Source organism: Panicum virgatum, chromosome 6K (genome assembly GCF_016808335.1).
Source record: "Panicum virgatum strain AP13 chromosome 6K, P.virgatum_v5, whole genome shotgun sequence".
Classification (NCBI taxonomy): domain Eukaryota; kingdom Viridiplantae; phylum Streptophyta; class Magnoliopsida; order Poales; family Poaceae; genus Panicum; species Panicum virgatum.
The window spans coordinates 3,999,666-4,009,589 of NC_053141.1; the positions used below are offsets into that span (position 1 = coordinate 3,999,666).

The 9,924-nt window shown below is 43.9% G+C and overlaps 1 protein-coding gene, 1 long non-coding RNA gene and 1 pseudogene across 2 annotated transcripts; all 3 read left to right on the forward strand.

Moving 5' to 3' along the window:
* Window positions 1–1,626: 1,626 nt before the first annotated feature.
* Window positions 1,627–2,372, forward strand: LOC120713866. The gene is made up of 2 exons (XR_005691303.1): window positions 1,627–1,954; window positions 2,051–2,372. It is a non-coding gene; the product is annotated as an uncharacterized LOC120713866 (long non-coding RNA).
* Window positions 2,373–3,782: 1,410 nt separating this feature from the next.
* On the forward strand, window positions 3,783–9,783 carry LOC120639320 (annotated as a pseudogene).
* LOC120639321 (protein FAR1-RELATED SEQUENCE 5-like) lies at window positions 7,886–9,883 on the forward strand. The gene is made up of 5 exons (XM_039915289.1): window positions 7,886–8,243; window positions 8,420–8,696; window positions 8,811–8,877; window positions 9,009–9,287; window positions 9,389–9,883. The coding sequence occupies exons 1-5, from the start codon at window positions 7,886–7,888 to the stop codon at window positions 9,881–9,883; spliced, it is 1,476 nt and encodes a 491-aa protein (XP_039771223.1).
* The last annotated feature ends 41 nt before the right edge of the window (window positions 9,884–9,924 follow it).

Here is a 9,924-nt window from a genome sequence, read left to right on the forward strand (position 1 = left end):
TAAAAAATTAATTGCATAGTTTGCTTGTAATTTTTCAAGACGAGTGTAATGAGTCTAATTAGGTCATAATTAGATACTAATTTACTACAGTAATTGCTACAATACCATATGCTGATGATGGACAGATTAGTTTTAATAAATTCATCTCGCAGTTTACAGACGGGTTTTGTAATTAGTCTATGTTTAATATTTAAATTATGAAAAGATTTTATTTTAAAAAATTTACAAACGGCACCTAAACAAGGCCTGAATCTACGAGTTCAATTTTGCAGCGTTTTCGACGAATTCGAATTCTGCGGGGAATCCGAATGGATCGAGGAGCGGCATCGGAAGTGCCGCGCGTACAATCATCGCAGCAGATGGAGAGCGACAGATCCAGAGACCGGGGGTGGGACTTTGAATGTTAGTAGGAGTAGGTTGTAGCGCTCCTGCGGTAGTGCCACTGTTCGATAGCCTTTTGACTCAAAAGACGGGCAGCCAGTGTAGTCCATGTGCACCGGGCTCGCCCAGCTTGAACATGCATGATTAGATTGTGGATGATGATGAGGTGTGCTCCCATGGCCTTTGAGCTGCCTTGTTCCTGAAGTCAGGAAGATTCTGGCAGCCTCGAGGCTGCAGCACTGAACAGCAGCTAGTAGTGTGCAAATACTACTGTAGCTCTTCGTCTCGTAATATTTGCACATCTACGACCGAACACGTAAACTAATGCATGGTATGAAATTATAAAAACACTCATTCCCTCTGTTCGGCAGCTCCACCAGCCTCCAGCCCAACAGTGTTTTTCTCTCGTACCACTCCAGCACCAGCCTCCAACTACCAGCCAGTCAACAGTGTTTTTCTTTCACACCACTCCAGCACCAGCCACCAACTCCAGCCCAGCAAACAGAGGCATTGTCTTTTGTGAGAAAGATCCATATATTGTTTTGTCTTTTGTGAGAAGGATCCGGATATTATCTTTTTTTTTTGTAAAGACTCTGAATATTCTTGTCTTTTATGGTAATTGAGTCAAAGTATTAATTTTTGTGGAACAAATTTCAAATTCTAGATTTGCAATTATTTTGGGACGGATGGAGTACATAATTTGGATTTTCGCAAAAAAAAAAGAGTACATAATTTGGAAGGAGAAATTTATTGTATAAAAAATATGAATATGACAAAACATAAGCATATTAATCTTTTTTATCAAAATTTTGATATTTTTTAAATAACATTTAGTTAGGTGGGCTATTTTTAAGATTCCAACTAAATGGTGCTAAATTATAGACTTGTCCAAATTTTAGCTAGTCCAATTTTGATACCCAACTCGAGGTGGTGCCTCCGAGGCTCCGATCATGATCAATCATCGTCATCCTGGTCCAGGGAAACTATTGGAAGACAACCGAAAGATATGAGTCTACACTATAAAGAACCAAAATAATTGAAAACACTTCTCATAAAAAAAATATCTCTATACCCCTCACACTAGACCCACCTGACAGCACCAAAGTGGTAAAAAGTTTTCTGGAACATGAAAAAATTATATGAAGGAAAATACTTCTGCCGTTTTTGCTCTTCTTTTTTCACCGTCAAAATTTCTTACCCGCTCGCATACCCGCGCTCAATCCCGCCCGTTGATCCCGCCTCCTCTCACCCTTTCCTTCCCTGTTGCGCGCCTCCCGTCCGGCCGTCCCCTCCCCAGACCCATCCATCCCAGCCGCCTCGGTACCTCGCGCCGCCTGGGTCGGACCTCGCCGACGCCGCCGAAGCGCCGGACTTGGTGCTGCCTGAGCCGCGCGGGTTCCTGACCTGGGTGCAGAGCGGCGCCGTGCGCGGCGTAGGCGTGGGAGGTGCACGCGCTGTGGAGTAACCCGACGCGGCGGGTGGCGCCGGCCGCCGAGCTGCCTGGTTCTGCTCGGCACGATTCGCACGCACGCGACACGCTCATCTTCGTGGTGGATCTCCGCCACCGCATTCAGTTATGGGATACTCATGCAACAAATTTAACATCGTTGTACAATTAATTCATTTTGTGGTTATTTGTGCCTCTAAGAATAATGTGAATTTGATGCAGGGCTTTGTAATCATAACTCGGTGAGAAGCAGAGGTTGTCTTCAATCTTCGACTTCCTCCAGTTGAAGATATGGGATTGCATTAGCCTATCCTGTCCGAAACACCGAATGCCAATTTCAAGCTCTGATTAGCTTGCAAAAAGTAGGGGCAACGACAGCCTTGTGCCTGTCCTTCTTCTCTTTGTCTAGCATTTCTTAAGATTGATACATCAAAATTCTATGTATGATTCCATAAAATTGTGATTTTGTTTTATGCATGTGGTTGTGTAATTAACATAATAACTTTGTCCTTTGTGTGAAATAAATATTTCTCAGTTTGAATTATTAGATCTAAAATTTACCCGTGGCGTTAGCACGGGCACCTTAATAGTGTTATTTAGTAATAGTGTTATTTAGTAATCAATTGATTCAATCATCAATCAATTAATTAACAAATATTAAAAGAATTGCTCTATGCTTTCAATACTGGATATGCACGTGCCTAGCAAGTGAAAGAGAAATTATTTTAAAATAATTAAATTACATAAAACAACAACTAAAAGATATCATAAATAAATAACAATGTTTCTTTACGCCATGTAATTCCGTACATAGGAGCTATTTGCGTGTCCCTGAGCGAGGAAACGGATCCTATGGGTTCCATAAATAATAAATATTTTTATTTCATTTTCTTCAAGCAACAATAAGTGCAAAGCACAATTATAAACATATTCTGCTCTAGTTTAAGAACTAAACTGTGTAGGAACGAATCCATATGCTCGGTTAGGTTTGTAAGTCATAGAGATCAAAACGCTCTATATGATGGCATGCCAAAAGCCGATGAACCGTTCCCCAACGGCGAGGTGAACCTGCTTGACTGGATTGGGCGACTTGAATGATTTTGATGGCGCTTCATAAGTTGCCAAGGCGAGAGGTCACCTTTCAACCGACATAATATCTATACTATAAGTCTATCTATCCAGGCGCGAAGCTAGATAGAGAAGACTCTGGTGCCTGACTTCATCATTTTTACACTGGACTCAAAATTTCCAAGCAAAGCTTTAATAAACAACACTGTAATTTGATTTGGACCCTGGTGCTTGTGCACCACGTTAAATGAACGTGGCTTCGCCCCTGTATCTATCTATACTATAAGGAACTAAAAAAATTGAAAACGTTTTTCACCAAGTCTATCCTCACGGTGTCCCCACCTATCAGGCCTCCAACCTTGAGGACTTATGGTGGCCGTAAATATGAAGGCTGGTAATTTAGGAGATTCTTGTGCCATTGAGATGTATGTTTCTAAAAACTGTCTGTATAAGTACATGTATTTTTTTTGTCCAAAACAAGTTAAAAGTGTGTCTTTTCAGCCGGATAAAATTGATTATGTGTTGTAATTGCTGGAAGTTTGTTTGCTTATCTAGCTGCAGGGTGTGGGAGATTATGGTTTGTGGCCGTACGTGGTTCAGGAGAATTTATCATGCTCAGTAGTAATTGGCTGACTTTTGATGACACACAAACTTGAGAAGAGGGATGATGATGAACGAAAAAAAGGAAGATTGGCCATCAGTTTCTGGATGGAATTTATTTGTAGTCTTGTTTGCTCTTTCTCAATTTGGCTTGGTGTGGGAGTGGGAGTAAGAATAGAAGGGGGAAAGTGCATAGCCATCAATAATAAGGTCTTGATGTTCCTCCTGAATTTAGATAACCATGAAAATGAAGCTTGATAATTTAGGAGATCCTAATAACGTTGAGATGCACATTTCTGAAAACTGCTTGTATACATGTACTTTTAAACTACGGACCAAGAAGTACCTGATGGTGGGTATGTACGTTGGATTACGGCTTCCTGCCCCTAGGTGGAATGGTTCTTTCTGGATCGTATCCACCACATCCCAAGATGTCTATGACAGGAGCAAGTCGAATTATGACTGTGTCATCGAATCCTTTGATGAGGATGATATATTGATTCTCACACTGCATTCCCTTAAACAAGCGGCCAACTACATCTCTGTTGCGGTTGGCCATGGAGAGAAGTATTGGCATCAAGTGGCCCTCCAGTGCTTTCACTACGCCCTTTTGCACATTCCCCACTATTCAACTGTTGACACGCCAGAGTGTGATGCCCTGGGCGGTTGTAAGTAGCGCTACTTGCGCTACGAGAGAATCTTACCTGCATGAAGCATTAAACGAAGTTTATTTGGAAAACTTTTTCACGGATGGATGTAACTTTTCGCGATGAACCTAATGACGGTAATTAATCCGTGATTGGCTACAGTGATGCTACAGTAACTATCCTCTAATCGTGCGGTCCAATACCTCATTTGATTCGTCTCGCGAAGTAGTACATGAGTTGTGAAGTTAATTTTATAAAATACCTTTATTTATTACCTCTAATTATTGATCAAAAATTGCTACAGTACCTTGCGGTACACAAACCAAAACACGCCCTAGCTCGTCAGATGAGTTGATCCGCCGCTGGGCTGCCCAAGGCCTCCTTACTGTCATGAAGTGTCCAAGAAACAATGGGGGAAGACACTGACGGCTACCACTGTCAGTACTCTGGTGATGACAATATATGGCCGTGTTTAGTTGGCGGATGGTGTAAATGCAAATTTTTTTTGCGACGGAATCTTATCAATTTGAAGTACTAAATGAAGTCTATTTACAAAACTTTTTGCATAGATGAGTTGTAAATCGTGAGACGAATCTAATGATGCTAATTAATCCATGATTAATCAATAATTATCGGATGGTTACTGTAGCATTGTTGTTGCAAATCATGGATTAAGTAGGTTCATTAGATTCGTCTCGTGATTTACAGCCCATCCATACAAAAAGTTTTGTAAATAAACTTCATTTAGTAATTCAAATTAGTAAAATTCATTCGCAAAATTTTGTGTTTTTGTGTTTTTGCGTTTACGAGGTGGGAACTAAACAGGGCCTATATCAACTTGGAAATGTCATCCTCGAGGCTTTTCGGGAGTATTCGTTGCTGCAGCTGCCTTTTTCTCCTGCAACGAAAGGTGATGAAGCCACAATCAGTGTGTTCGGCTGGTGTCCTCCAGCTCCGGCGCTACAGTATTTTCCTCTCATATCGCTCCAGTTCCAGCCTCCAGCCACCAGCCAGGTAATAATATTTTTCTCTCACAGCACTCCAGCTCCACCCTCCAGCTCCAGCCTGCCGAACGCAGTGGATCTCTGCTCCACACTTCCTAGCATATCATAGCCTTATTGTAGAGCCCCTCACATCCGATGAACTCTGCGAGGGAAATCACTCTCAGTTGGAGCACATGCAGTGGATCTCACATGTGGGCGACCAAGGATGGCATGTAAGCAGAGATTGGTTAAGCCAGGGATCCAGCGGCCCGACCACACTTATTATAAGGCATTGCTCGCAACAGTCGAGGTTGTTCATGAAGCTTGAATCTGATCATTTCTTGGCCAAGCTCCCTTATCTTCGTGTTCTTGATATTTCCTACACTCCAATAGAGTCACTTCCTCCTTCAATCTGCTGTCTCCAAAAACTCCAATTGCTTTCCCTTAGGGGCTGCTATAATCTCAGAAGTCCATTCAGCTTCCCAAATGCTGAAATCATCCTCTGTCATAACAACAGCAGCAGAATGTTCAATTTGCTATACCTCGATCTCTCCTATTCAAATATACACACATTCCAGTGCGGTTTCTTCCATAGCATGCCTAATCTAAAAGAACTCCTGCTTGTTAGGTGCTCGAACCTTGAGGAGTTGCCGCCCTCCATTGCTGTGTTGTCTAGTCTTCATTCATTCTCATTGGTTGGTACACCAGATATAAAGCGATTGTCATTGCACGGATGTAGTAAGCTAGAATCCGTGGACATTAAGGAGGTTGATGCTTTGGAGGAGCTCGATCTGTCTGCTACGGCCATCAAGGAGCTACCAGACAACATCCCTAATCTGCCCCAGCTTAGGCGATTGCTTCTCAGGGGAGTTCCTTCCCTGAGACGATTCCCTTGGCATAAGCTGCAAAGACTCCCGGATGTGTTTTGCTTGGATCAAAGCCCAGATGGAACTGTTAATCATCATTGCAGTCCACAAGTTGCTCAGGTGCGCATATGTGATTCCAGATTGTGTTTATAGCTTCAACAAGAGCACCAGGAATTTAGTACGGGGTGGAGGACTTTTCAAATCTTTCTATGTTCAAATTACATCATCATGCAAGGCCACAACTCGGAGAGAAATTTTTTACAACTTCGGAAGATACAGGATGAAGAGGAGATGGTGAAAACCAGCAAGCTTCATGCGTCATTGGCAGCCTATGCTGATGTAAACCGTGGCTATCTGACAGACGGAGTCTTGATGGTGTCAATGAATGACGTGCCTCCCTTTCGGGAGACTAGCGTCACGTGGAGATCTCAGAAGTGGAGCGGTATCCCGTATCTCCATGGTCTAAACTACCTTCTGGGAGTCACTAACTCAACTAGCATGTCAGACGATACTCACGTCTCCTGCCTCGGTGATCTGAGTGATTTGGATGTGCTGGAGGAATGCAAGCTCCAGCGGTGCCATCGGATGGTGCATGTCTTTTATGTTGCAGGGCGGTGTCTGAAGAATGCACATGTCTCTCTCTCATCTCAAAAGTCTGACGCATTTCTTCAAAGACACGGGTTATGCTTATGATTTCCTTGCACTGAAGCACATGGGTCATGCTTATGATTTCCTTGCACTGAAGCACCTCCGGCTGGAGCATTGCCCGAGGTTGGAAGGCGTCATGTGGGGTTACTCTGCTCTGCCAAGTCTCGTGACGCTCGACATCCTCTTCTGCTACAATCTCAAGGCAATTTTCTACTACAATGATGGGCATCTTTCTAGGTTCGAGCTCGCTCCTCACCATCGAGGAGGGCATCTTCGAGGTCAAGGCCACGGCCGGCGACACCCACCTGGGCGGCGAGGACTTGGACAACCGACTCGTCAACCACTTCGTGCAGGAGTTCAAGCGGAAGAACAAGAAGGACATCAGCGGCAACCCCAGGCCCAGGGCGCTCCGGCGCCTGCGCACGCCCTCCGCAAATTCAAAAGGCGGCTCTGACCCGTTCGAGCATTCAATTGGCCGATGCATTCTGGAACATTCGCATCATTCATCCCTGGATCAATCCGGATACGCACCAACCATCACATTGCAGCAGCCTTGATCTTGCGATCTGCGCTCCAAGCCAGCGAATGCTTAGAGAGTGGAAAGGAAACTCCGCCATCACCATCAGGCTGAGCAGATAGACCGGGAAGCACAATCCGCCGGGTGCTAGCCGGCGGATTCCGTCCTCTTGTCCACTGGAGGTGGCTAGAAGTGGCTAATGTGTAGCAAGGCGCAGGAGCACCCAAGATCCTTGACGGGATCCTCCGGGCTCGATCAAATCAACACTGCAGTCTCAGGCAACCAAGGGGCTGGAGAGGTTTCAGCCCTCCTCGCATGCAACGTGCTCGATGAAACTCCGAAGACGCGATCATCACCTGTCGATTATCTTTCAACCGAATGTGCAGACATAATGGCAGGGGCAGCCGCGCCATAATGGCAATGCATCCATAAGAACTGGGTGCAAGGCGATGATAAGATTACTCCGCACTTCAGACCATGGTTGGTACATAAGCAGGGTGATTGATACACACAACCACGAGTTCTCGGTTGGGTGTGCTGAGAAGAGACAATGGAATTCACACAATATCATAGATCCAGGTACTAAACTGCTGGTCCAGACATTAAGGGACAACAACGTGAGCATTGGGAGGGTCTGCAGCATTTTGAATGGCTCAGTAAACAATGCTGTCAACCAAATAAGACGGGAATCCATTAGATCTCTATGCGCAAAAATTTCAAGAGAAAACATGGAGGATGATATAGAGAAGACCCTGAAGCTGCTGAATGATATGAAGAAAACTGATCCAATGATGCAAGTTAGATTCAAACTGGATGATGAGGGGACATTAAGATCAATGCTCTGGTGCACAGGCAAGAACATAACTGACTACAGAAATTTTGGAGATGTAGTAACCTTTGACACAACATACAGAACAAACTTATATAGTTTGCCATTCGGACTGTTCGTCAGAGTAAACAACCATTTACAAACTATCATATTTGGTGGATTACTACTGACCACCGAAACTAGTGAAGACTTCAAGTGGGCATTCGAGAAATTCATGGAAATAATGAATGGTGCAGCACCACAAACAATACTTACAGGTACGTATATAGCAACCATACAATTGCAGCATTGTTTGTTTCAGGACCCATTTCAGTTTTAAGGAAGTACCCGTCTGTGCAGCATTGTGAATTTTCTTTTTAACAGTGAGCAAGCATAAAAAAATGAGTAGGGTCCTCACCATACTAAAGACCAAATGTCCTGTGTCATTATGCAGACCAGTGTGCTGCAATGGCTAAGGCAATCAGGACAGCCCTCCCGGAAACGCATCATCGATGGTGCAGATGGCACGTCCTCAAGAGTGCAAAAAAGAAAATGAGCAAGACATACGCAAAGCACAAGAGATTCAAGTCTGACTTCTACAACCTGGTCACATATGAGTTGTCCATCGAAGGGTTTGAGGGATCATGGCAGAATCTGATTAAAAGATACAACCTGGTGAAGAGCAAGTACATGCGGAGGCTTTACAGAAACAGGGAGCGATGGGCAAAGCCGTATTTTATGAGCATTTTCTGTGCCGGCATGACAAGCACACAACGAAGCGAAAGCGCAAACCATATGCTTAAGCGGTACATACAAAGGGCTGCGCCAATGCATCAATTTGTCAGCAAATTTAACGAGTTCCTTGCTGACAGAATAAGCAGTGAAGGACACGAACAGCACGCGACTAAGATGGTACGGTCATAATAGTGTAGTTTAATATTCAACCAAAAAAGCGAACAAAGCACTCGGATGGATTTCCCAATAAAAAGAAAGTTTAGATTACTATGACAAAATATTACACCTTAAATAATTGATGTCCACAGGTCAATAGAAAGCTGCGCGTTGGGGTTCCAATAGAAGAACATGCATACAGTGTGTACACAAGAGCAATGTATGAGAAGTTCTACGAGGAGCTCTTTGAATCCGGAAAGCTCTCAATAACTCAGCAAAACAACAATGGGAGGTACATAGTCAGACAAAGATCCTCATCTGACGAGCCATGGGACCGAGAGTTCACTGTCATCTTTGAGAACATGGATATGATAACATGCGACTGTGGGCTATACACTCACCTTGGCATGTTATGCCGGCATTCACTCAAGGTGACATCTGACAATAGAAATAAATATTGAACATGTAGTATCAGCTGATAATTTTGGGAAACTTCTTGGCATTAACATACTAACAACTAATAATTTGGCAGGTCTTAGTGTATCTGGAGGTGCCAAAAATACCAGAGAATAATATACTGAGAAGATGGACAAAGGAAGCAGTGGTTTACAAGTCAAATGCAGTACATGCCTGCACTGAAGCAGACGAAAACAAGGCAAGAAAAAGGGCACTGCTATTAGAGACCCTTCGGCTGGTAAATGATCCCTGTGCAATTGAGGAGAGAGTGTACCACCAAGCAATGGATCTTTTGGGAAGGGCAGCACGTACCAATAACACCGCTGCAGATATTACCACATCAGCCAACAATAAAGGCTCAGACAGTGCAGTTGGGGTACCATTAGCGTGCCCAGAAAGGACTATGAAAGGGGGTCGTCCACCAGCTACAGTGCTGAACGCATGGCTATCAAAGCAATCTAAGAATAGGAAGATAGAAAAAGGGAATGTGGACGAATCAGTTATGGATTGGCCCGATGAGGAAAATCCACCACTGAAGAAGACCAAGCGAGTGAGCGAAATAAAGCAGTAAAAGCTCACACAGATTTGTGGCTCCGATCGAGTGGTAGTACT

What these genes read in the sequence shown, in the direction of transcription:
- LOC120639321 (XM_039915289.1), top strand. Translation starts at nt 7,886, where the DNA reads ATGGAGGATGATATAGAGAAGACCCTGAAGCTGCTGAATGATATGAAG. An exon ending in ACCACAAACAATACTTACAG is followed by an intron (nt 8,244 to 8,419) that starts GTACGTATATAG and finishes GTCATTATGCAG; the next exon opens with ACCAGTGTGCTGCAATGGCT. An exon ending in TATGCCGGCATTCACTCAAG is followed by an intron (nt 9,288 to 9,388) that starts GTGACATCTGAC and finishes ATAATTTGGCAG; the next exon opens with GTCTTAGTGTATCTGGAGGT.